Source organism: Rhopilema esculentum, chromosome 12 (genome assembly GCF_057945365.1).
Source record: "Rhopilema esculentum isolate cy_ngs chromosome 12, ASM5794536v1, whole genome shotgun sequence".
In the NCBI taxonomy this organism is placed as follows: domain Eukaryota; kingdom Metazoa; phylum Cnidaria; class Scyphozoa; order Rhizostomeae; family Rhizostomatidae; genus Rhopilema; species Rhopilema esculentum.
The window spans coordinates 2912575-2939689 of record NC_142826.1 but is presented as its reverse complement, the minus strand read 5'-3'; the positions used below and the strand labels follow the sequence as shown (position 1 = coordinate 2939689).

Genomic DNA, 27115 nt, shown 5'->3' with positions numbered 1-27115 from the left:
GATTTTTTACTTTCCTGTAGGAAAATTTATGATTGCTGGACGATATGTAAGTTTCCATCCTTTGAGCAAAGGAGATGGATAGCACATCTTTCATATTTTGGCCAAACTATAATGAATCAGTACAATAAAATCAGTATGCAGACAATCCTTTTTCCAGTAATGCTCTGTTTTGACCTGGACCTTATCCCAGACAGCTAAGATGGGATGGAATTCTCAGCAACATTGCCATGAAAATGTAACAGTTCTGTATTAGTAAAGTAGGGAGATGGGACAAACCAGTTATGCTTTATCACAAACCAGACTATCATTAAGCAAGATTTGTCATTGATGTACTTTCTAAAAAATGGAGTGTTAAATGCTTCTGGTAATGTAGATAAGTTTATGAAAAAAATAAGTTTATGTAAGGCAAGTCGATGATACAGCCTCAAAAATTGATGGTTTGCCAGCTTTGTCAAAAGTCATAAAAAATTCCAACCCATATAGCAAATGGGAATTTGAGATATATGGAATATTTGAGTCGTCCAAACTGCTTCTCTAACACAGCTTGAGAAATAAACTTCAGAAAAAATCCTCCATAAGTAAATATTTATTTCACATATGTAACAGTTAACAATCTTAAAATAATTAATTGTTCTGCAAATAAGAATAAAATATGTACATCCCCCATTTGTTAGAATTGGTGTAAGTGATGTATTAAGTACTATTGATGAAGGTGATGTATTAGGTACTAGTGGAACAACCAGATGATGCTTGTTTCTGTGTGCTACTTCAGAAGATGCAAAAACAGTACATGCATTAAGAAAAACTGAGATCATGTCCAAAGCATGCTAGAATTCTAAATTGTTCTATAGAAAAGTAGAACACTAAATTGTTCAGCTCTCAGATACCCCCAAACCTTGATATTAAGCATACGGATGCAATTTGATATTATGTGTAACTGCCAAAACAATTAGAAATTATCTCTTCTATAGAACAGTCTATAGAATTATATCCATCAGAAAGATTTGTATCCTACAGAACGAAACATGGATAGGCAGTGACAGAAATGTTGAGAAAATTGATGTTTTTTAAAGGGGGTGGGGGGGGGGTATACTTTCTTTGCCAAAAGCAGACTTTGTTGCATTACTGTAAGAATCATCAAAATAATTTTTACTTGAAGTGCCAGCCAAGGTACCATTCTCCTAATTGTTGTCATAGTTATATAAGAGTTATTTAAGTAAAATAAGCATTAAGAGTTTCTTAGGGCAAAAAGAAATGTTTCCTGATTAGAATATTGTCATCTTTACCTCCCCCTTCCATATTTTGGCTGCAGTTGCCACCAATGTCAGCAGCGACACAGTGACAAGGGTAGAAGATAGGCACTTCCCAACTTTGTTCTAATTGGTGATCCAATTGGATTTTCAATTCAAGCTATTTGCTTTCACCACACTATTGGCCCGACCTTTGATAGTTGTCTGCACTTCCCCCACTGTCCAAATGTTGGCACATTGACTATTCCAGTCTCCCACCACCCAAGGGATGGGCAGCACAAGCACTTCCCAGTCAAGTAGATTCTAGTCTAGTAGCAGATGAAGCATACCCTAATTCTTTGAATTAGCCCCCTGGACGCTTACTAATTTAGGCAGCTTTCAGACGTAGGCTTACTTGAAAGGGCTATAAAAATCCTCTCCATGTTGCCATACAAATTGCTTGTCTTCTAACTTTTCACCATTTTCAAGTTCATTTTATTTGCACTTTTACTCCAGTTTTTTCAAAATATCACTGCAGAGTATAAATAAAATTTAAAACAATTTTTTGATCAAAATAGTGATAGATTCATAGTCTTTGGTGGTCTCTTCATCAATGAATTGATTATCTCATTTTTTTTCATTTTCATCTTATATGTATTTTCAATAAAGCTTATAAAAGGGTCGGGGCCCTATTCGATGATTTAATGTAACCAGCAGCTAGCTGGAATCTGGAGAATAACAATTTTTGGGTGCCAGTTGTGTTAAGCGAGCATATTTTTCAACTCTTGAGGCCAGCATATTTTTCAATATCCGTCTCCTTCTCTCTTATGTAAGTTAAAAATCAAAATATCTAGAAAATCGAACAAGCTTTAAAAATTTTTTGCAACTTTAAATAAGGAAGGAGGGCCTTTGATTTCCAATTTTTTAAGTGGATTGAAGTTTAAACTTGCCTGAGTTTGGGCATACCTAGCAAAGCTACGTTTGGTTCACCATTTCTTTAAGAAAAGGGAATTGAGAGACCTCAACAACAAGACATTGTGGGTTAGCTCTTTGACAACCTAATAAAATTTAACATTAATTCACGTTGAAAACTATTTAAACTGTTTTCCGAATTAGAGTAAAACTGGTTAATCTAAAATAACTACCAAACTATACACGGCAGTAAATTATTGGATAAAATATTTTGTGCATATGTCACATAGTTCATAACATCAATATTTGAAATATTTACACAACAAACCTCGTATGACAAGGAGCTTAGATCTTCAAACAGGATTAGTGCCTCGCTGCTTACTGTTTCTTCTTAGTCGAAAACGGTCACTATAATTATCTATCTTACATAATACGTCTAGTGAGCCTGGCTCTTTGATACCCTGCTGTGCTGGAAGGAGACTGTTTATTTTTATGTTCTTATTTCCAGGAAAATTTCGTTCTTGGAAAATGCGATCACTGTCAAGGTTCTCTTTCCCTGATGGATAGACTTGACTGCGTTTTGGTCTTTTGAAAGTGAAAGGCTCGTCTTCTCTATAATCGTTTGAATAAACCTCTTGCATCATTCTGTCAGCTCTGAAAACCAGGAATATCATCACTGAAAGCAGCAAGGCAACAAAAGCTAAACTTATCTTCGAAAAGGATAATGCATTGATTGGCAGGGCCACCGAGAGGTTTCGGTGTCCCTGAGGCAACATTGAAGGCGAGGCCCAGGCCAGAAATTGTCGCGACCATCCTTTGTAGATGAGCTTAGAATACATTTCAGAAAATTTCTTGGCGCCTTTTTCTTGCAATCATCTCAACTGTGAACTATTTTGTAGGCAAACTTTCTTAAGTTTGATTAAATTCAGTTATAAAATAGAATTCAAAGCTTTTTGAGTTCACCCAATCATAGTCATAGATCCAATGTGGTAGTGTAACTAGACATAAGTACCTAATCGAGAAAGATGGAGTTATAGCAAAGAATCAACATTTAAAAAAAACTTGTTTTCAAAGAGGATACTGGACATTCCGAAAAATTAAGAAACTTCAGTACACAAAGTAAAAAATTCAAAATAATTATATTTTGAAAAAAGAAGACCTCTAAATTTTCATGATTTTCAATTTATGTGATTTACTGGTTGGAATGAGATATACACTAGCAATAAACATTCTTGGTAAGTCCCACTTGTGTTCAGTAACGAAATATAATGGTAACATTAACATATGAATCAAGTCAGTTCCTAGCATAAAAATGGCACACAGGACTAAATATAGTAGAATTGATGATATTAAAGTTTGGAAAATCTTATGAAACGGTGATTTCCGTGTATTGTTGCAGCGTTAAGAACCAGGAGTACTCAATGTTAAATATCAGCCGATCATCGTTTCTTATAAAGAAAAAAAATTTATCCAGGCTTGTATATTCACGGTTTGTGTTTCATTTAGAAATGGACATGGACAAATGGACAAATGGACCAATAAATTTCGAAAATGTACTTTAATCATTCGTCAGAAAATCGAAACGGGAAAAATCATAAGCCAAAAAATTGAATCAGATATGTTTTAATGCCTTTGTTAGAGTCAGTCTCGAGAATACTTAACCTATTAAGAGAGCTCCACATTTATAGATGAAATTTACTTCATGTTATATCAGCTTTTAGTTCCTAGTATTGAAATGAGTTTTTTCTGTGAATCAACCCTTTATCATGCTATTGATTTTCCTTGAATGAGCAATTCCCGTTATCCTTTTAGAGTCAGTGAATAATTTGGATGGTTTCATATACACAATAGAGAATCTTTATCATAAATGCAAGTAACAGGGTGTCTCCAAGGGTGTGACTTTCATAGCACAGCCCCCCTTCTTAATTTTTCAGGACAGCACCCCTGGAAGAGGCTCGGAGAAAGCTTGCTGCATACACTTCACTAAAGCAAAACTCCGGTAAAAAAGATCTGGAAGTAGTCGTGTCTGCTACCCAAAGAATAAACCTAATTATTTTGATCACGATGTTTGCAAGAGATTTATAACAACAATAACCTTAGAATCATCAAATTCCATCTGGAATGCCAGAAATGAGAGGAAATAAACGACTCCTGCAAGAAGAATTTTACTAAACAGGGTGATAATGATTAGGATACTTCTTTAAAGGATTTTAGAAATCACCACATTTTATTCCAACAAAGATTTTTAATTTTAGATTGAGGGTATCAAAAGATTGAGGTTCTAATTAAAGTTAGTATTGAGGGAATCGAAAAAAAAACGAAACCCTGGAGAAGAGAAAACAAAATTATTTTTCAAACCTTGCTAGCTTTTCTGCCACTAGAGCTTCCCGTTCACTCAAAATTCTTTCTCTCCCTGGAAGGAATTGGTTTGGTCAGTTAATGACTTTCTCCGCCATCACAATCGTCGTAGTTTTAAACAAAGTTTTTCTGTAAACATGAATCAAACTTACAAGGCCAAGGGGCGGACAGTTGGTAAAATATTTGAGGGGCAAGCCTATTTTTTTGATAAAATGACGTTACATTTTTCCATTTTTAGAACATAAGGCCTTTGTCTTCCAATATATTCGGGAGGGGGCGACTGCCCCCTCGACCCCCCCCAGATATCCGCCACTGTACAAGGCAGTGGAAACTACTGCATCACTGGAAGACCGTGAGGACTATCGTTTGGAGAAATGAATGCGACTTTAGCTGTGGGTTTGGCGAAGCGAATAAAAAACGGTGCATAAACGCGTTTCTCCTTGATTAGTCTACCTTAAAAAAATCATAAGAAAACAAAATTACCTAAATGTTTAATGTTGTTAAATCTGTAACATATTGTATCGTTGCAATAAATATAGTCATAATATTGCATCTTTGACGGATTTTGTATGTAGAAAATTAAAAAATGAAACTAACTGAACCAAACTCGTGCATAGCGTCTGATTTTGGTACATAGCGTATCGCTAGCACAGCATATTTCACAATATTCCACTTACTCTCTAATTCCCTTTCTTTGTCGTTCAGAAGTTTTTCCTTTGTTCTTAATGCTTCTTCTTTTCGTCGCAATTGAACTGACCTGAAATTTGTAAAAATTTATACTAAAATGCTGATCAGATATTCGATTAACAAAAAATGGTAACAATGTATATAAAGAATATAGATTTATATATGAATACTGGGAGAGATATCAAGCTAAGCTGACTTAATTAATAATTATAATTTTCAGAATAAATATGATTTATAAATTATCTGATATATTTGATCGTTTTATGAAATTTTTACCAAACTTGCATTGACTGGTTGCTTAAAATGAGTTCTTCAAGATACAGAGCTGGCCTATGTGTGACACTCTCGCACTTAACACAGTATTTTTGACAGGATTTTGAAACTTTAAGCGTGGGCAATAAAGAGTGAAGGAGATATTTTAATTAAAAGCGAAGATTTGAGGGACAGAATATGAAAAACAAGAAGTAGTTGGTTGCTTAAAATGGGTGCTTCAAGCTACAGAATTGGCCTCAGTGTGACACTCTCGCACTTAGCACAGTCTTTTTGACAGGATTTTGAAACTTTAAGCGTGGACAATAAAGAATGAAGGGGATATTTCAATTAAAAGCGAAGATTTGAGGGACAGAATATGAAAAACAAGAAGTAGTCATACTGGAGTTCCGTGCTGCTTTGCTTTCTGTCTTTGGCATTGAAAATGTTTGAATACTTAGCAACTGAATGGTGCCTCAGTATATCGTCGATGCTAGGTCTTTTGTTATCCTGAAAAAGAACATCTAGTTGAAATAATGAGAACTAATTAATTGTGGTTGGACGAGGTTTTAGAGATGTGCAACTAACTTCAAAACATTATAAACTGTGCAGGACGAGGGAAAGAACTTTGTTGTAACCAACACGAAAATATTCTCCTGTGGCTGATAGTTGATACAACTGAAGTATCATGATTTGAAAAACATTCGATCCAGGGTAATATTTTTAAATAGCAAATTTCACATATATATGTCAATATACACTCTTTTTTATAAGAACAATTTTATAAGAACGCGAGCCTCAAAATTGGTCAAAGTTAAGAACAAATTAAGAACAAGCTGAGGCTGAGCTTCTGCAAAATGCAATTTTGAACAACGTTTTTTCTCAAAATCGAGGGTTTTTAGCGATTTCTGGGTGCTCTTTCGTTGAATATTCAAATTTGTCAGCAAATTAACGCTGTCTCACTCACTTTGTTGGTAAATGAGCGAAAAAGCTAGCACTCGCACTGCATACACCCTATTAGATTAAGAACAAATTAAGAATAATCCAGCCTCAGATTTTCGAAAAAATTAAGAACACTCAGCCTGAATTTAAATTTACTGGTTCTTATAAAAAGTGTGTATATCAATATTTTACGTTTGTGTGGATGGTTCAATTGCTAGGGTCACGGACTGCAGATAGAAGGATCTGTGGTTCGAGTTACGTCATGGCGAAACTATCACCCAGAGTAAAGAGTGTCATCAGCTGTTGTTCCAGGCGTAGGTGTTACCAGCTGTGATCTCTTCGAGAGGAATAGTAGAAAATGTCCCAATTTGGGTCTTGAATAAGGATGTCATGGGTGGATTTTTTTGAAAAATTAGGTAGCCGGAGAAGATTCCGGACCAAAGAGTATTTGAAAATTGAATAAAATGGGGCTCATTCGCACTTAGTTACGGCTGTGGCCACATGTAGTTAAAGTGATGCGCAGTTCCATTATGCAAACCCATGTGCCTACACTGCTAGCTAAACTCTGTTTTGACTAGGTTGGCTCAATTCAATCCATGAAACCAGAATAGAAATAGTAAAATAATATAAACTACACTTGCTTCTACTTGTAACATCCACTTGATAAATTCTCCAAGCTCATCAGAAAAGTGATTTGGGATTGGCTTGAATCGTCCATCACGAATTTTCACAGCCAGTGAGCGCTGATCCATGGCCAAGAAGGGTGGATGCAGAGCGCAAAGCTCGTATAATAAACATCCTAATGACCATATGTCAGATTTTTCGTTATAAGACATTTTGCTAACTTGTTCCTGTTGGTAAAATTAGACCATCATAAGCATCATCTGAAATGTACAATTTTACAAAAAGCAAAACTTTTGTAAAATCCTTGAAGCTTTTTGTCAATGAAGAAACACTGAAGTGTTTTATTGGGACTTGGGAAGGACCCTCTTAAATCAAAAGTTATAGGCCCCATTGCTTGAATGAAGAATTGATAACTTGATTGTTACTAACAGATCTCATGATTCCCTGGTACTATTATGGTTGGGTGAGAAAAACTGGTATCCAGAAAACATAAGAATGAATAATAATCATGCATGTATTTAAAGACAAAGGAGTCACGCAAAGGTTTTGAGGAAAAACTACCTAATCATCATGATAAGAAGACCAGTTTGAGGTTACTTTATATATGAGGAATGATAAACATTGTGAAAACAGTGTGACCATTGCAAAAGGAGTTCCAGTGTACAAAATGGCTTCCCGTTGGGGGAAAATGGATTACAAACAGGGGCAGCATAAAATAAATTCAACCCTTAAAGGCAGTCTGTCCCCTTCGTGATGCTCAGGGTAATTACGCTATTGTGGTTCTTCATCCTGATTGTTTATTTGTGCATTGAATCAACGATGCATGAATATCGTGGCCATGAAAAGAGGTTCTGAGAACAATGGGGGACATACTGCCTTTAAAGAGGGCACTTGTACAGAGGAACAATAGAGCTAAAAAGATATTAAACCAGGTCTAGCTTTGTTAAATAATTTATAAAAAGTACATACCGGTGACATGTAATATGGAGTACCAACAAATGTCCTTGCAAAACTGGTTTCATGTAATACTCTTGCTAGGCCAAAGTCACCAAGTTTAAAATTCTCTTCAGCATCAATGAAAACATTGGCTGGTTTCAAGTCTCTGTGTAAAATATGGCCACCTCCTTTCTTCCTGTGGCACTCTTGCAGTGCAAGAGAGAGCTGGTACAACACTTTCCAAATGAATTGCTCTTCGATTGGTTTTCTGAAACGGCAGATGAAAGGTTTTTATTGGATGGAAGGCATAAGACTAAATAAGTATTGGAAATTCATGAGGTTTAAATTGTTTTCTTGCATTCAAGTGTTGGGGCAATAAATTTTTAAGAAACATTGCTACAATCCTGGCCAAAAGGCTAGAGGACTGGTGGAAAAAACATGGTTGGTCCACTAAAATTGCAACTTTATCCCAAAAATATTATCAAGTTTTTTTAAAAATACCCAAGTAACAGCAATCAAAAAGAGTAGAAATAAGCATATCAACCTTGACTGTGGGGGGCAGGGAGCAAATTTTTCCAAAAATACTACAATTTGCCATCCAGTGACAAATTTCACTCTTAGGTGCATGTGGAGGTGTGTGCTTGTCATTTAGAATATGCTCTGTATATTTTTTTATCAAAAGAAAATTTTATTTATTTCTGCAAAGTCTCTGTGGTATGTTAAATAGAAACATTTGCTTATATCAGATAGACAAGCTCCAAAAATTAATTTTGGCTTCAAAATAGGAAGATTATGAGACATGGATGAACCTTTGGCAGGAAATGCAACTGGATTCCAAAATATCTAATAATGTTGGAATGGTTCCCAAAAAAACACATCTAAGAAAGTTTGTCTAAACCATTTAGGCCTTTTATTTATCACTGTGACTGATTCATAAAAGTTTTTATGGAGTTTCATTCGAAATGATTCTCCTCAAGCAATAATGCGAGAAAAACTTATAAATATATCCAGCCTACCTTTCTCTTTTATGTTTTGAAATGACTTTGTTTAAATCTCCCTTTTCACAATATTCCATTACAATATAAATTGTTGCCTTGATTTTATCAATGATCCTGTCATAGTACCGCACAATGTTGCCATGCCTCAGCTCTCTCAGTAAATTAACTTCTGATACCAGCATCTGCTTTTCAGATTCTGTCATTTGTCCATAGTTCAGCTCTTTCCACACAAGTACCTAAGAGACAATCGTTCAATTTGTAAGTAGCAGTTAGTAAGCAATCAGTAAAGTAAATAGCACGATAATTTATTTCAACTTGGTTCAAACCCGGGCTCTCATACACTAATATACTGTCATAACTGAACACAGATGTAATGTTATTTAGGCCACGACTTTATTTTTCAAGAGCATGTAGACAGGAAAGTAAAAAAGTTTTCCAAATGCAAATAGTTTTTGGAATAATATATTCAAAGCAAAGATATGAAAAACTTTGAGTTGCAGACTTTGCAGCATTCAATTCTCCATACAAAGTTTCTAAAAACGCGACTTACTTTTCCGTCACATCGTCGTCTTATTTTTCTGCATGTACCATAAGACCCAGAACCAATGGTTTCGACTACATCGTAGTCCTCAAGTCTGCTTGAAGGCATGGTTGTGTCAATCTTCCCTTTCAGGAAATGGATTGTTTGCTTATTTTCGACAGGACAACAGAATCCTCCAAGTTCACCTTTTGCTTGCTACTTAGTCGGACAGATTTGTGCTCAGTGGTAGATGACACACTTAGAAGTCAACCAAGCACAGTAAATAGCTTAATTAGCTTATAAATTAATTTGAAAATGTTACAACTAAAGTTGCTCCTTTGGTCTTTCCTCCAGCAGAAGCCGTTGGATTTGCCGAGAGTTTCGGTTCGGTCCCGCTTGTTTTTGTATTCAGTTCAAAGTGAGGCTGTCCAATGATCAACCGATATTTGGCAAGGCAAAGGACCTGTATTGTACGAAATCGTCATTTTATTTGTTTATCTGTCGAGGGAGTTTTTATAAAGTTAGCATAAGTGAAATACTTTTATTTTGTAAGATATGGCTGTTGTTACATTTATCTATCAAGGCTGCCCCCCCCCAAATAAAAATTTGTACCTCGGTCTTTGGTTAATATGAGAGAGTTTATGAACAGGGGCGAAACTACCGGGGGGGTGTGGGGGGGTGTAACACCCCACCAATCCAAAAAATAGTCAATTTCGCAGGGCAATCGAAGATTTCGCAGGGCGCCAAGAAGAGCTTTATTGCCACGCAGAAATGCCACCTCTGAAGTTCGTAAAGAGCCGTTTAGGAATTTTGAAATGGAAATATCGTATTTGTTATGAACCTCCCTTCCTGACATTGCATTTTAGAGAACGGAACAGATATGTAAGGAAAAGCTCCGTTATTTGCAAAGCGAAAGCATTTCTTACCGAAAGTCATAGCCAATGGATGCACAAATTGATGCATATGTTTACGAGGGCAAGGTTGAGTCCACACAAGCTAATTTAAGTTGTAAATTATTTTCATGACAAGCACAGCGTCACTGGAGGGGAATAAGAGGCTGAAGGCCCTCACTTTGGTCAAGATAAGAATTTTTTTTTCATTTTTTCTATTACTTTTTAACAGTGCATGAACTAAAAAACATAATAAATCGTTAAGATACCGATTTTGTTTCATCTAATTGCTAACTTTTTCACGTATATTTTTATTATTTTTCTTTTATTTGCATTAATTCAGTAAATCACTTTCTGTATCATTGCAATGTTCTAATTTTGGATGTGTAAACATGGCCTTCTCGATGCAAGAAACTGCACATTTCTGTTCAGGAAATAAAATTTTCCCAATCAAAACAACATCTCCCTCTGTCATTCACAACTACGTGCAATCTGAAACGAAAGGTTGTCGTTTCTTTCCTTCCCCAACGTCTAATACTAAAGTTTTAGCATGACATCCCCAGGCCTTGAAAAGATATTTTTCTTCCTGGCAGCAAAATAAAAAATTCAAGATTTCCTGTGAAGCTTCGAGAAAGTTTCCAGCCACTGAAATTGATATTTCAAGTTGCTTGATTTGTTTAAAAATTTGTCCTAAAAACAAACTGTCACACTAGAAAGAACTAATTGTTGGTCCTGCAATCTTGATCATAGCTATTCGAACAGGAATCATTTTGTTTATACTGTATTAGATGATCAAGGAGAACGTGATCAAGCACGATACTCATAGTTTGTTTTCAAGGTTAAAGAAAGTAGATCTGAAATCTATAATAACTTTGATTAAATTTCATATCATATCAATTTCATACTAATGATATATCGATACATCTTGCTCTGGGTTTCATGTTTGCTGCTCATTTTTATCATCAGTTCATACAACATATAAGAATACTATTTTATTTGTTAATGGTTGAAATAAAATTGTTAAATCAGGGGTGGTGCTAGAGGCAAAGATTTGAGACCAAAACGCTTACATTCTATAAAGCAAGTGATGAAAAATATATGCGAATGCCAGTAGAAAAATACGAATAACGATGGACACATCCACACAGGTTTGGGGCATGCTCACCTTCAAAACAATTGACGTAACAAGATTGGCTGTCTTTGAGTGTTTTTACATAAATAGAATGGCTGATGTAAAAAGAGGAATGAACTTTGTTTTGGCTTGCTGGAATTAAATTAGTAGCTGAAAATCATGCACGGAAATTTGGCATAACAGACGCTTATAATACCATATGATTGAAAGCTAATCTTCGTTTTTTGTTAGTAGTGCAGAACAAAAATTATACAGTATGTATGTATATCGCAAGAAAACAGCATTCCATAGAAATATTCTAACATGAATTTAATGTTCATATTAAATTCAAGCAATGGAGATTTCACGCTAAAAATTTCCTGGCAAGCATCAACAATTTCCTGCAATGAATTTGGGCCAAAAATTTCCTGGCAGCGCCGGACATTTTCCAGCCCTGGTTATCCCCTCCCTATTTTTCCCAATAAACAATAATATTTTCAATAAACAATCAGTTCTTTTAGCACAATAGTATTTTGCTAAATTTTTGTCTGAAAGATGCTTTTTAGCCCTTAGGTATAATTTCAAAAATTTTCTTCACGTCGGACCCAACCATGGTGGGTCCTCCTACCTCACTAAACTTGATTCTGGTAAAGCTTTCACTAGTAACCTATAGACAAACCGTTGCTACGAGGTCTGCAGGGCACCACTCAGTTTTGCAGGGCAGAAACCCTTTTCAGCCCCCCCAAACCTATTGGCCAAGTTACGCCCCTGTTTATGAAGGATGTTGCTAAAAAATATGTAAAAAAGAATGAATCCACTTCCTCCCTGTTCATGTCAGATTTTTTTCCTGAACTGCACCTGAATTGGCCATATATAGATAATAGAATTGAGAGCCCTGACCAAAATCGAAAAATGTTAACTGGTAATTAATGCTGATAAAGGAAACTCCTTTCTGTTTCAATACTCCTTTCTTTACTAATTTGTACAATAGATGGAATTGAACGAGGCTCCCTCTTTTTGTAGCAAATAAGGAACATCGCAACGCACCGAGAACAAAGATCAATAAACACACGTAAGTTATATTAGTAAGTTATATAGAAGTTATGTCTTGATGAATATTCTCTCGTTTGTCATAAAGTCTAAGTAATGGTGTAATGGCAAGGTCATTGATGGAGTATACTGGGCTGCAGAAATGTTCTGCAATTCCAGACTTGTCATCTTTTTTGTTCATAATATCTCGTCCGTGTTCGTCAAATCTGTCTTTAAGTGGTCTACTTGTTTGTCCGATGTACTGGCAGTTTTTGTTTCCGTTATGTATACAGCGTTTGCTTTGTAATGCGTATATGACGTTGGTGGAGTTGCAGTCCAGTCGTTGTTTCTTGTCGTAGTTTTTGTCAGTGTTAGGAAAGTTAGGTAAATGTTGTAGTCCCGTCTATGATATGTTGGCATGTTAAACAGTTACGTCGCGAGTGGCATTTGTAAGAGCCTCTGGGATCACTGGGTGTGGCACATTTTATTTTGGCACGAACCAAATCCCGGAGGTTTTTCGGTCTGTGGTAACTAAGTATGGGTGCGTCGGGGAAGGCTTCTTTGCGTGTGTTAGAGTTTTGTAGAATGTCAAGGTTTTGTTTGAGTATGGTGGATAGTTGTGACAAAGCTGGGTGGTAGGTGACAACATATGGCGTGCGATGATTTGTGCGTGGTTTGGTGGTCTTGAGGCAGTCTTGTCTAGTTTTTTCGAAAGCCTTCTGTATTTGATTGCTTGTATATTTGGGTTTATAACCCCGTTTTTCAGTATGTAAAATGCCATACTATTTATGACGTCAACACTAATCACCTCCTTCTCATCTTCTTATGTGTGAAACATGGAAACGAGGCCTTTTGAATGTGAACGGATAGGCCACCTGCTCACTTCATAAAAGGGCTCTTTGTTGACATCTTATCTATCAGTCTCAAAAGTCGTGCCGAGAAAATTGAAAAAGCCAGTCAACGAGGATATCGAAAGCAATGGATGAATCAAATGACTCTATGAAAGTTGATGTTGAAGAGGAAGCTCCAAAGACCGAGACGCCAAGCATCGTTCCGAGTCTAACACAGGAAGAAAAGCTTGGCCAGAGTTCGGAGGGTCCAGATGCGCTAATGAGCGAATCGAGCCTCGATAGTCCTGCCATGGCAGGCGAGGAGGGGACAAAAAGAAGTTCAGGACCAGGGTCATCGAAAGGTGGAGCAAGTAAGAAAAGGAGAAAGTTACTAAAAGATGCAAATGCGCCACGAGCACCTTTGACTGGTTATGTTCGTTTCTTGAACGACCACCGAGATAAAGTCAGAAGTGAAAACCCCGATTTGCCGTTCCATGAAATCACGAAAATTTTAGGCCAGCAGTGGAGTAACCTGCCTCAAGAACAGAAGCAGCAATACCTAGACGAGGCAGAAAAAGATAAAGAAAGATACATGGGTGAATTGGAGGATTACCAACAATCAGAGAGGTACAAAGATTTCATGCAGCGCAAAAGGAAAGAGGCCGTTGAAATGAATATATCAGACAATGATGAAGAGCTCTACTGCAGGCCTTGTAATCAGCATTTCAATTCTTACCATAATAAGCGAGAACATTTAAGTGGACGGAGACATTTGCAAGTCATAAGTGAACAAATTTCAGGAAGAGGGCTTTCATCTTTCAAAGAAGAAAACAGAACAAGTTTGAACAATTTAGATCAAGTTACAAATAGTTTCCCAGTAAAGAGTCAGAGTTTGTCAGCACCATTGTCAAGTGCAGTAAACGTTGCCAACCCAAGTAGCCAGGGCAAGAGTTCATTAGGTCCAAAACTTACTGTTGAAGGCGATGTTACTATACCTATCTTCACCCAAGAGTTTCTTTCTTACACCAGATCTAAAGAGTCTGTGTTTAGAAGGCTTAGAAAAATTAACACTGATTTAGAGGAGCAGAATTCCATTCTCAACAAGCAGATTGACAGCATGAAAGTTGCAAAGGACAAGCTGAAGGCGGAAATTACCCAACAAGAAGATGAGAGCATTGTTCTCCAGTCATACTTAGAAAGGTTACGTTCACAGCTTGTTGATTCCTTCTCAGAGATAGTACTTGCTAATCTTGGTGAAAACGTATCTTTGGAAAACATTGATGATTGTATATTCAAAATGGCAGATATGGTAACATCAGGTGGACTAAGTGGCAAGGAAGAACTGGTTACTAAAATGAAAGATATTGTTAGTAATCTTCCTTATCAATCTTTATTAGAACAGTAAGGATATATATTTCTTTAGTGGTGATTGATCATTATGTATATACTGAACATATTATTTCGAACAAGTGTTTTTTTCTGGCAACCTTACTGCAAAAGTACATAAATTTATATTATAGGAGGCTTAAGGATTGTTATATATTTTCTGGTTCATTTTGGTGCAACCTTCTTTGACTTGGAAAATCAAATGTTTCACATAACGCCTTAGGATAGCTGATTATGTTTTTCATTGAAAATGTGAGTTTCATGACTTGTCACCAATAGTTTGAAGTTACACAGGGCCATCAGAAGAGGGCAATAACTGTCAAACTGTACTTTCATATCTTGAGAATGGAGAGTTATAGAGGGCAGTCTAATCCACTAAATACAAACTTGGTTCCAATGACATGTATGTAAAAAACTATACAAACAATAGAACTTAAGAGGTAGAACAATAAATTTATAAAATCTGATGTCACCAAAAACCAATTTTAAGAATTTTAGAATTTCAACCAATAGCATAAAAGATCATCATGAAATACTTCGCAATATGCAATATTTATCAAATGTTTCTAAAACCAGTTGAGATATTGCTAATGAAAGATTTGAAATTTGCTAATTAACCACTGTTATTTTGGCTCTGTTAAAGTTATGAACAGAGACCAAAATACAGAGGTTTGATCAGAACAGAGCCAATACACATGTAGCAATATATCAGCCAATTTGTAACACATTTGAGGTATTTCATGAGGCGCTTTCAGGCTAAGTTATCAAAATTCTAAAGATAGATTTTTGTGGCATCATCAGTTTAGATTTTTGTGACATTGACAGCAGGACATCGGATATCAACCTTGGGCAGAAGGGCTACAAATGGGACAATGGCCACAGATCGACAGGTGGTCAATGGTTGAGCACCACTGTTATCGTCAGCATGGATCTGCATTGCATTTGCTTTTCTTGCTCCTCCCATTGTTGTCTCCATGCTGGTGGAGTGCTGATTTGCAAGAACGGGAAATGGAGATGGCTCATCACAAAGCGGAACTCTATAGATCTAATGCATTTGATAAAATATAAAATATAGAGAGACCTATGGCAAGAAACAAATTTTTTGAGCCACCTCACAAGAAAACCTGTCAAAATTATTAAGCTCTCAGACGTAAAAAGACTCTTAAAAAAGACATACAAGAAAAATTTTAGTATTCAAAATATGAAACTACCTGATTGGGAAAAATGTTTTTTGTGAAGTAAGGAAACCAGCTTTCTCTAATAAGTGTATTACACATAACAAAAAAATTCTTGCTGAGAAAGATACATCAATAAAAGACTTTGAGACTACATTTTCTTGAATTTTAAACACATGCTTAATGCCATCATCAGCAAGCAGGAACTATCCTGTTCTATATACAAAAAACGTGTACCACTCTGCCTATGGCACTGGCCCCTTTGTGATAGACCAATAAACAGTTATTTTCATATATAGAGAGAGATATAAAAAAGGTGATTGCCAAAATCATGAATGACTTCTTTGTTGACATTACTGGAACCTTCAAAATTTGTCTAAAGCGAGATTGAGAAAGTACTTCCTCCAAATGCAATTATCAATCAAATAAGAATCAATAAGAATTTCTTTCTCAGGTCACTTCTTATTTAAGTCTGTCAATACTCACGTAATTAGCTGAAAGGTAGCACCAGATCTGCATGCAAAAAGGTAGCCTCTGGACCGTCCTTAAGTTGGGTGGTGGCTGTGCAAACTTCTAGAAGCCATGTACATAACCACAATCTTGATCACACCCAATATACTTGCATCTGTGATAAAGGTACTCTGCTGTGTATATTAAATCAAGGGACTCTGACGCAAGTTGGAAAGTGGTGGGGGGGGGGGCCAAGGGCAAAGAAAAGATGCAAAACAAAAGATTTTGCAAAAAATTTCTACTGTTTACATTACATTGAATGCGTTGAGTGCCCTGGAATCATTCAATGTACATCCACTGGCTAAAAGAGATTGCCAGGAAAATGCTTATTCACCGAAAATCCTTAGCAAAAAAGGGTTGCCAGCACAAAATTTGTCAAACCAAACATGCGCTCATTTGTTAAGGAGCTTAGCCCCCAAAATTTCTCCAATTTTAACAAGGGGATCAGTAAAGTGATGGTGAACGGTGATCTGCTGGCACCTGAGGGGTGAAAACGGGGGTGGAACAGCTAGCACTGAGACGTTATGCCGCCTGCGGAGGAGATAATATAATATTTCCTTTGGATACAACACAAGGTAAATTATTTACTCGACTATCGTATGTACTATGTGAGACCATTTCTTTGTACCTTTTCGGAATTAAAAAGGGTCACGTGATAACACTTTACCCTTGACCTTATAAGGAAGTCTTTGCACTTTGTTGCAATAAGTCACAATAATGCTGCTATAAGTATTTTAACAACTTCAGTGGCAGAAATTCTTATGCTGGCTATCGCACTAATCAAAATTTATCTTATGCACATTTCAATGTAACATAAAACTGTCTAAGATTTGTTGATAAATGACTCTCAAAATTATAATGCAGTCAACGTCAATCGTCCATCCATGTCAGTCATCCAAGAATAGATTAAATCACATCTGGATCAGAAAAGACTATGTCAGCGAAAAACTTCGTCTCGAGCTTCACAGAAAACTTGTAAAACCAGTTTTGCTGTACAACCAGCGGCAGTTTTTAGGAGGCAGTTTGGAGTCCAAAAGTCGGCAAAATTAGAACAACGAGAAAGGGGAAAAGGGAGAGTTAGTTGTAAAGCAATGTTGGTGCTGCACCTGCAGTGAATGCATACAACCTTATATATTCTGAATTCTTTATATGTTCTAATTCTGAAACATACATTTGATAAATAAATAAGAACCGGCACTGAGAGAATTTAGAGTAAAACGTTTTTAACGGCTTGACGAGAAAATATTCGACCGTTAAATTTAAAAGAGCTGTGAACATCTGCAGAAAATATTGGGGTTTGCCACCGAATTGCCGAAATCACGCAAATTATTTTCGTTTTTTGCAGGGTCCCGGACACCGACGCCCAATAACTGCAAAATCTGTACCCCGGGTGCCAGAGCCTCAGGGAGTCAAAGGATGAAGAACGGGGGAAAGGAAATGCGAAAAATGGAAGTGGAAAGGGTCTCCTTCGCAATTCCTTCCCCCGTTCTTCATCCTTTGACTCTCTGAGGCTCTGGCACCCAGGGTACAAGATCTGCAGCGCTCGCTCCAGCGTTGAAAATGAAGAGAATTCCGTATCCAATAAAGATCAGGCCTTGGGAAAAAACGGTGATCAGCTTGAGGCAGGCCATGACGAGTAGAATTACATCTTCTTTGGGAATTCCAACAAAGGAGAAAGTGAAAGCGATGAATGGATTCCCTATCATTTCCTATGCAGTTTAATCTTAATTTTGAATGATTTTTTCACTAGCTCAAACTTTTTAGCCTTACATTCCCGTGATATTCAATAACCTTTCCTAGTAAGATGACGTCATAAATTGATGATGACGTCATGAACTAACGTCTAGAAGTAAGTAAAATAGTAATACTATACATCTTTCATAAGCACAGAGTGTTTGCTATTCGAATATGGAACTTATTCGATAATTATAGTTGTGAGAAAACAATTAAAAAGGTTCAAAGTGAATTTTTCTCCAAATTGTTGACGTCATCAAAAAAAATTGACTTCCGCTCAAAATATTTTCCATTCCATCTCGGATTTGATACCTGCAAAGTTATTTTGGTGCAAAAATGCCAGAAAAGTTGAGGCCAAGTCCTCAATGCTTTTTAATTTTCTAATGACGTCATCAAAAACAAGTATTTTCTGGTGATCATTCGTTTCAGCCTATCTTGGATTTGAAATCTCCATGGTTGATTTAGCTGGAGCGTGAAAAAAAATTTGAGGTTAGGCAGTTCACCAGTTTTTTCTACAAAAAAATTATTTGTCTACAAGTGCAACACAACCTACAGTGTCTCGTCACGTTTGAGCCTGGGAACCAATGTTTTGCCTCGCTTGACCGTATACCTGTCTGGTGGTGGCAGTAATTCAATCTGCAAAAGCACGACATCATAGATAAGAGACAGATTCTCTTCGCAGACCTGAAGCTGCAAGATGTTGTTGAGAGGCTGTCTAGCGATCTCAAGCTCTGCTCGTTTTGCTTTGCAGGGTAAAGTAGTTTTTGCTGCCAGACGTCTGGGGCCACTTGAAGGTCACGTTAGGCCACCTCTTGCTGTCTGGTCTCGACAAGACTATCACAAACATTCAGAGTTACCGCCTGAAAATACGTTAAGAGGAAAAGAGAGTAGAAAATACGGTGTTCTAATTGCCGGTGCATTAGCTGGAGTGTTGGCTTCTTTTTATTTGTTACAAGATGAGCAGAACTGTAAAGAGGCAGAGATCCATTTGGAAGGCAAAGAAAAACTTTACAGCAAAGAACAAATATCTAACCATAAAACAAAACAAACAGGAATCTGGGTGACATACAAAAACAAGGTTTATGATATAACCGACTTTGTAGATGGCCATCCAGGTGGCAACAGCAAAATTATGTTAGCTGCTGGTGGAGACCTTGAGCCTTTCTGGGACATGTATGCTATCCATAAGAAAGAGGAAGTGTTGGAAATTCTAAATGAGTATGAGATTGGTGAGGTCAGGCCTGAAGACAGAGTTGAAAGGAAAGCAACAAAAGTTGGGCCTTTTGCCAATGAGCCACGCAGGCACCCAGCACTGATTGCCAATTCACAAGAGCCTTTCAATGCTGAGACTCCACCAGAACTTGCTGTTGACAACCTAATCACTCCAAACGAACTGTTCTTTGTTCGAAATCACCTTCCAGTGCCAGTTATTGATGAGAAAAATTTTAAATTACAATTGTCTGGAGATGGTATGAAAGAAATCAACCTGTCATTGGATGAATTGAAGACGAAGTTTAAGAAACATAAAGTGACTGCAACCTTACAATGTGCTGGTAACAGAAGGAGTCAAATGAATAATGCTAAAGCTGTGAGGGGGCTGAATTGGACATCTACAGCAATTAGCAATGCAGAATGGGAAGGTGTCTTATTAAGAGATATCTTGCAGTATGCAGGTGTAGATGTGACAAATATGGATTCAGAAATAAAGCATATCCAGTTTGAAGGGTTAGATATTGACCCAACAAAAGCACCTTATGGAGCATCTATACCTGCCTACAAAGCATTTGATCCAAGCAGTGATGTTTTAGTTGCATACAGTATGAATGGGAAACCTCTGCCTAGAGATCATGGTTTTCCACTGAGGGTTGTTGTCCCTGGAGTTGTTGGTGCAAGAAATGTCAAATGGCTTTCAAAAATTGTGGCTAGCAAACATGAAAGCCTTAGTCATTGGCAACAGAATGACTATAAAGGTTTTTCACCGAACATTGATTGGCATAACGTTGATTTCAAATCAGCACCAGCCATTCAGGAATCGCCAGTAACATCAGCTATTTGTTCTCCAAGTAATGGAACAATAGTCTCTGAAAGTGATGAGGAAATTGTGGTCCAAGGTTATGCTTACAGTGGAGGGGGTAGAGGGATTATAAGAGTGGATGTATCAGCAGATTCAGGTGAGACATGGCACACAGCAAAATTGAAGCAAGCTGATCAGCCTTTGAATAGAATGTGGTCTTGGACATTATGGACTGCAGTTGTGCCGATACCAGAAAAGCACAAAGGCTCTGTTGATATCTGTTGCAAAGCTGTAGACAGTTCATATAATTCTCAACCGGAAAGAGTTGAGCCCATTTGGAACCTTCGTGGAGTTCTTAATAACTCCTGGCACTATGTTAATGTTGCTGTTGAAGATGATGAATGATAGTATTAGACTGTGATGACTTCAAGTTGACTGTAATAATTTTCATATGACTTTGTACAGTGGCCTAGCCTGAAGTAGTAGTACAATAAATACAGTGATTGTGAGAAATGTCAAGTAATAATAAAGACCAAAGGTATTTTACAGATTCAGCATAATTATTTTATAGATTTAAGGCAATCATAGGAAATATATTATCTTATTGTGTTTGCAGTTTGAAAAGTTTAATTTTTATCACTTTCGGTCTACTAAAAATTTAAATCATAGTGTTGTGAGAAGTTGTAAACATCGAGACTGCTCACAAATGATTGTACTTTTATACTAGCAACCTCAGTTGAAATATTTCACCTTTAGAGATTGTTTTATCTGTCATAGTCTTGGGAGTAAATTTTATAAAGCTGTGTCTTTGTCTTGTGACAGTCTGTTTGGTTAATTTGGAAAAATATCTCATTTGTAACATGTTATTGGCATTCACCTTTTTCTTTCGAGGGCCATTGCTAGCTATTTTGGTCAAGAGGGTGTCCAGGTCTCATTTGCCTGTAGACAGCCCTCAGTCTTAGCTGGGGTTCCTTTCACTTTGCTCCCCACTCCGTATCTACAGTCAATGGCGGTACCAGGGGGGTGGTATGGGGGGGGGGGGGGTAACCACTTTTTTGAAACATGGTCTACATATTTCGTCTAAAAACGGGTTAAATATTTCCTAAGGTAGGGGTAGATAATATTTCCTAAGGAAATTTGACCTGGTACACAGCACGGAAACGAGGCGATTAGGGCGTGGCCTCAATGGCCACGCCTATTACCCTCCCACTCGGCAGTAGCTGGCGCCGCCACTGTCTACAGTCCTGCTTTAGCATCTTTATTGTAATAGAATTATCTTCAAATAGGTCTTTGAATAAAATTCACCACTGGAAGAAGATAAATGTATGCATATGAATTCAAATTACCGCTTCTGCACAAAAAATCTTCTGGTTGTCTGAAAAAGATTCAAAAGGATCCCCAATCAAAAAAAATGTAAGAAAATGAAATGTTAAACACAGCAAAGTAATTTTCCATAAATGATGCATCTTTCATTTTCCCGCCCTTTTCATCGTTGACGACGTAGCAGTGAATATCAGTGGACGTGAGCTTCTCATCGATCTTCAAGCTTTTAAAATATAGTGGACAAAAACCAAAATAATTTCGTATGGAGACTTGGTTCACCGGGGAGGGTGATGGTCGAATACCCTGGTGTACGGGAATGGGTCGCACAAGAAAATGTTGTTAAACAACAGGACCACCTAAAAATTTGTTCAAACAAAGAGAGCTTGGTAGCAAAATCTTTTATTATGAGCCTTGGATGTGCCCTTGCCCCCCACCCCCACTTTCATCCCTATGTACATAGTATATACATCAAGGGAAATATACCATTTTAAACTGTTTCCTAAGCTTGCAACCCAGGCAGGGAAATCTACCTGGTCTGAATGCCTGTTGCAAATATCTCACGGATCCATGTAACCCATTGCCAAGGGGGTCAGGGGGTTACTGACCCGGGGCCCTTGGCTATCCTTTCCATGGCCCTGGCAATTGTCAAACATTGCTGAGATTTAATTTTGATACATGATTAAATTTACTGGATTGAGAACTCCCCCCCAAGAATATCTTTAAATGATGCAATTCTAGTAGGGCAAACCACAAAGTGGGGCCTATCATATGAGCATATTTTTATAGAATAACACATGAGCATAGCAATGGATGCTGGACCAAACAGAGTCCACCAGTAGTGGGACAAAACAATTTGTTCTCTACAAGAAACCCTCCCCTCTTGTCATTCAAATTTCAGACTTATCAGCATATGCTATTGTTTGAGTTTTGAATCACCAGTTTTTAAACCCCTGTTAACAGTTAATTTATATTTTCTTTGTTCTTAAAGGCATTTTACTATCTGACAGCAATATTAACAATTTTCTTTGGTGAACAGATAATTCTTATTGGCAATCTATGGGTAGGATTACTAAAGGATTACAACAATCTTTTATATCAGAAATCAAAACATTAAAAAAGAATGGAAACAGTACTAATTTGATGACTTGTTCTATATATTTACTTACATTTCTTTGAAATTATTTCATTAATACAAATATCTTAGCTTTGGAAAATAATGTAAAAATACCAATCATTTATTCAATGTTTCAACTTTTCTAATGTACCTATGATAAGACTTGGGTATATTTCATTCTAAGTACACAGAACTAAAATAAATTATTGCAAAAACAGAATAATCATGACACAAGATTGCTTTAGAAAGCTGATAACTACTAAACAACTTTTACAGGTTTCCAATAAATAAACCAGACTTGCTATGCAAATGGGTTACTGCCACAAGATGCCAAAATTGGACACCCACTAAGAGTTCAGTTTTGTGTGAGAAACATTTCAAAGCATCTGACTACAGCTGTAATGGCCTTGAAATCCCAAGTCAGATTGCTGTAAAAAGAAAACAAAACAACCAATATCTCTAGATAATATTGACGTTATAGAAAACTATGTACAAGAAACTGGAGATTACTTGACAAAACTGCGTGATTCAGAGGGCAATCTTATACATCAGGGTAGGCGAAAGACATTTATAGTTGGTTTTCTTACCACTGCAAAGTCCATCCTAGCAATAAGTAGGTCTCTACTTTCAAGGGAATCCAATAGTTTTAGCTATGTCATGTCATACAGGTTCTCCCAAGATGCACTTGAAATGTTCTTCAGTAAGATCAGAGGTCGTTTTGGATGGAACAACAATCCAAATGCTTTGCAATTCAAACATGCAATAAGAGCACTTCTTTTGAGGAACAATGTTGAGGCTCCAAATACTGCCAATTGCATCACAGCCTTGAATGATTTGCCAGAGGGCACCAATGATGTTATTGATGATACAACTTTTAATGACAAAAGCCAAACTATTGATCCTGCTGTCCATGCCTTGTTAAACACATCCACAAACTGGAGGTTTGATGCATTGTACTACATCAGTGGCTACATTGCCAAAAAAATGGTTGCCACCATGAAATGTCCTGAATGTGCAGTTGCATTGTATCAACCAAGTGCACGGAGGGATCAAGTGTTCAAGATGAAGTCCACTCTTCTGTCATTCAAAGCATATGGCAATTTATTTGTTCCTTCTCTATCCACTTTTGAAGTGGTGAAAGTGACCGACAAATTGGCAAGGGAACTATTACTTCACTGGCAAGATGTATCAAGGAGTAGTGTAGAAAAGGTTGTGGTCAGCGTTATACAAATTGTGAAAAATCGGGTATTTTTGTCCTTAGAAGATCATTCAATGCAATCCCATTTACTAGGAGAGATGAAAGAGGATCACATTACTACTCTTGTAAAGCACATCTCGAGATATTATCTCAAAATTTTCATCTGCCAGTTTGGAAAAGTGCACACTGAACGCATTGTTAAGGCCAACAGAGTTTCAAAAAAACAGAAACTACTTGAAAATGTCCTATTTTATCACGATTAGCCTAAATATTTGATAACTAAGCGTTAAAAGCTATATTTAGTTTTATGACATACTTTAAACAACAAACCTTGATCCAAACTTGATTTAACGGGGCTTACGACACGTCGTTACGTCGCTGTTGACCATTTACAGCTACTTTTTCCAATAATGTGATTATTATTTGCCCTTCTCATATCCCTTACTTGCTTTTCCGGTCACATCCTGCCGGTAAACCTTGTCAAATTGTCACTTTTGTGTTAAAAACCTGACCAAAAACAGCTAATTTTACCTCTGTGCTCTTTTGCCACTCTATATCCGCCATCTTGCCTGTGCATACTCGCCACACTTCAAAACAATAGATTGGGTCCGAGTGCGCACTCTAGCGTTCTTAACTCTATGGTATTTACCTATTTCTACCAAAGAGTGATTTGCTGTTCTGATTTCTTCAGTTAAAATCCGAATCTTTAAGGGTCAAATTTGGTTATGAAAATTTGCAATTTTGGTCATAAATTGTATCTGAATTTGATATTGAAGACCGGGACAGTGCCAATTTTTTGCCTATCACCAGATTTGAAAATTTTGTCCCAGATTTAAAAATTCATGCAGTTATGTTTCATAAGAGAAAACAAGGAAGAAGTCGATCAATACCATCGTCTTCCGCCAGTGGATATTCATTTTGAGTATATAAAATTTTATCATCAAAATTTGCTCCAAAAATGCAATTTCCGGCGAACTTTAAGCATAAACATCATCAAAAATTTCCTCTTTCGGCAGCCACCATAGTGCCGCCTCATATATAGTAACTACATTCTATCCTTCAATCTATCAATCTATAGGGTTGCGAGACAACAGGGACATTCACAGTAAGTATGAAGAAATAGAGACAAGATAAAAGTACATTTTAAGTATCTTTCAAGTTAAGGCAAAGGTTATGTGTATTTCTCTTTCACCCTCCCAATTTTGGCAATTTTGGCACCCATAACAAAGATTTGAAAAATGCTCTTTTGTTTTATAGACAAGTGGGGGGAGGGGGACCATAGGCCACGGCCCTCTTTGTCAGAGGCCCTTTGTTAATGCTCTATACAACTGTTTATTCTTTTAGTTTCTTTTTTAGATTTTAGGTTACGGATGAGGGGAGATTCCGAAAAAATCTTCAATTTATATCATAAAGATATCAAAACGATAAAAAGAAGACACTTGTCATGGTTTCGACTTCTGATGCGACCAACCCATGAAACACCAGCAAGCATAGCCCTTGAAGAGGCCAAAAAGCAAGAAGGCAGACCACCCGCTACATGGGTAAGTTGTATCAAAAAATAACTCGAGATTACTGGTCTTCTGACCAAAAGAGAGATGAAATATCCAGCTATCTTCTTACAAAGACTTGAAGAAAATCTTCCCATCCCAACGACAGACACGATTGGGCTAAAGCTGTTTTTGTTCGGGAGATGAATCATGCCCGTTTTCCAGACATGCACTAGCCCCCGTTTCGGGGTCATTGCACGTGCAAATTATCACTTTAAGCCCTGGCAGGAAGTTCAAGAATTATGTGGTCACAGACAGAACAGCTGTGCGAATACTGTTATCAATGTGCATGTGCTATGACCCCGCAACACTGATTGATTTAAGACGGTATTGTTTCGAAACAAAGGACTGATAACGATAATATAGTTAGCAAATAAATTTAGTACCAGAATAAAAATATAATAGTTTGATTGAGTTTTTAACAATTCATCAACCAAACTTCAAAATATTTGCAAAATTTTTGCATGTAAACCAAACAACCTTGAAACTACGGTGGCTAAAGCCCCCCCCCCCCTTTTTCAGAGATTAAAATTTTTTAACCGTTTTTTTATCATTTTTATAAACAGAGTATGAAATAAAAAAGGACACAAACTGTTTAGGTATATTTCTTTTATTTGTCGATTATTTTCATCAATTCAGTAGATAACTTTCTATATCTTTGCAATTTATGCCCTTTGGATGCGTAAACATGGCCTACTTTAAATACTCGATACAAATAAGATGCACATTTCTGTCTAGAAAGTAAAGTCCTCTCAATCAATCTATGGTGGATTTCTTGCCAACTCAGTGGCGGTAGTAATTATAGTAATTATAAAGAAAAAGGGCTATGCAATTTTTCTTTGGCTCTAGGGCCTGCAATCCCTAAAACCGCCACGGTGCCAACTGTACGCCCCTCTCCCAAAAGTCCACCGGGGCATTTGTTTCGATGTTTCGAGACAAAGAAAACTGTGGTGTATGAGTCTTTGTTTCATTTTTTTTCATGCTAACTATGTAAATGGCTTCATGTTTAGCACGCCAACTAACAAAGATTTTACGTATGTCAAAAATGTTTTTATTAGTTTGCACTCGGAACGCCAAAAAAATTGACTGTCCGAAGAACTTTGGACCTAAGTACATGGAAATGTCATGTACCCTACCAATAAATACAACAGTTTCTTGTTATTTGCATTGATGTGCACTCTGAAAAAAGATCATCCTATCTTTCTTCTATTCCCAAACGCATGAATCCTCCCCTTCAAAAATGTTTCTATAAATAAATAATGTTTTTTCTGAGAATCGTCGAATTGTCTATTCTAAGCGGTATAGTGATTTGTTAAATTTTAGTCTGGGCCCATGAAATTGTAATTTTAATTGTATTTTAAATGAAATATAGAGAAATGAAATTATAATGTTAAATTATAATTTTAAAAACTTTCTTTCGCGTCGGGTCCTCCTATGTCACCAAACTTCACATGGCAGCTGCCCCTCCTGCCCTCTTCCAGGAGGGGCAGAGGGGGCAAGCAGTGCCCTTAAATGTTCACTCCTAACAAAAGATTAAAGAATCTTGTAGATAATTCACAAAAAAGTCCTTCTCTTTTGCATTTGGCCATTGATAACGGAAAATTATTTTCTAGAAAATGATAATAAACTTAAAAAGGAACAGTCTCTTATAAAAATTAAAAAAATTGCATCACAGACATTTCCATTTGATCGCTGGTCAAATGAAAAATCTGTGACATCGAATTAACAGGCAATTAATTCTTGCTGCTTCGTACAACTTTAAGCAACTTGTAAGGTCGTTTACACGATCACATTCTGTG

General features: G+C 36.9%; 3 protein-coding genes across 4 annotated transcripts; 2 read left to right on the top strand and 1 right to left on the bottom strand.

Moving 5' to 3' along the window:
- Positions 1 to 575: 575 nt before the first annotated feature.
- On the bottom strand, positions 576 to 10041 carry LOC135681374 (serine/threonine-protein kinase Nek2). 2 transcript variants are annotated; one of them, XM_065195822.2, is made up of 9 exons: positions 9486 to 10041; positions 8954 to 9171; positions 7971 to 8205; positions 7019 to 7228; positions 5839 to 5945; positions 5177 to 5256; positions 4500 to 4554; positions 2470 to 2795; positions 576 to 1761 (listed from the first exon to the last, which is right to left on the bottom strand). In XM_065195822.2, the coding sequence occupies exons 1-8, from the start codon at positions 9582 to 9584 to the stop codon at positions 2495 to 2497; spliced, it is 1305 nt and encodes a 434-aa protein (XP_065051894.2). In that variant the 5' UTR covers positions 9585 to 10041; the 3' UTR covers positions 576 to 1761; positions 2470 to 2494. The 2 variants fall into 2 exon arrangements, with proteins under 2 accessions (XP_065051894.2, XP_088967921.1); XM_089111795.1 differs by having other exon boundaries at positions 576 to 2795; positions 9486 to 10039.
- A 3285-nt stretch (positions 10042 to 13326) lies between these two features.
- LOC135681375 (high mobility group protein 20A) lies at positions 13327 to 14774 on the top strand. Its single transcript, XM_065195823.2, has one exon. It carries the CDS (start codon positions 13464 to 13466, stop codon positions 14718 to 14720), a length of 1257 nt encoding a protein of 418 aa, XP_065051895.2. The 5' UTR covers positions 13327 to 13463; the 3' UTR covers positions 14721 to 14774.
- Positions 14775 to 18688: 3914 nt separating this feature from the next.
- LOC135681373 (sulfite oxidase) lies at positions 18689 to 20933 on the top strand. The gene has a single exon (XM_065195821.2). It carries the CDS (start codon positions 18818 to 18820, stop codon positions 20537 to 20539), a length of 1722 nt encoding a protein of 573 aa, XP_065051893.2. The 5' UTR covers positions 18689 to 18817; the 3' UTR covers positions 20540 to 20933.
- The last annotated feature ends 6182 nt before the right edge of the window (positions 20934 to 27115 follow it).

Bases quoted from the DNA above. Each gene is read 5' to 3' on its own strand.
- LOC135681373 (XM_065195821.2), top strand. From the start codon at position 18,818: ATGTTGTTGAGAGGCTGTCTAGCGATCTCAAGCTCTGCTCGTTTTGCT.
- LOC135681374 (XM_065195822.2), bottom strand. From the start codon at position 9,584: ATGCCTTCAAGCAGACTTGAGGACTACGATGTAGTCGAAACCATTGGT. The intron at 5,946-7,018 runs GCAAGTGTAGTT...GTTCTTTTTCAG, and splicing joins AGTGGATGTTACAAGTAGAA to GATAACAAAAGACCTAGCAT. The intron at 5,257-5,838 runs GTATGACTACTT...TACAAATTTCAG, and splicing joins CAAAGCAGCACGGAACTCCA to GTCAGTTCAATTGCGACGAA.
- LOC135681375 (XM_065195823.2), top strand. From the start codon at position 13,464: ATGGATGAATCAAATGACTCTATGAAAGTTGATGTTGAAGAGGAAGCT.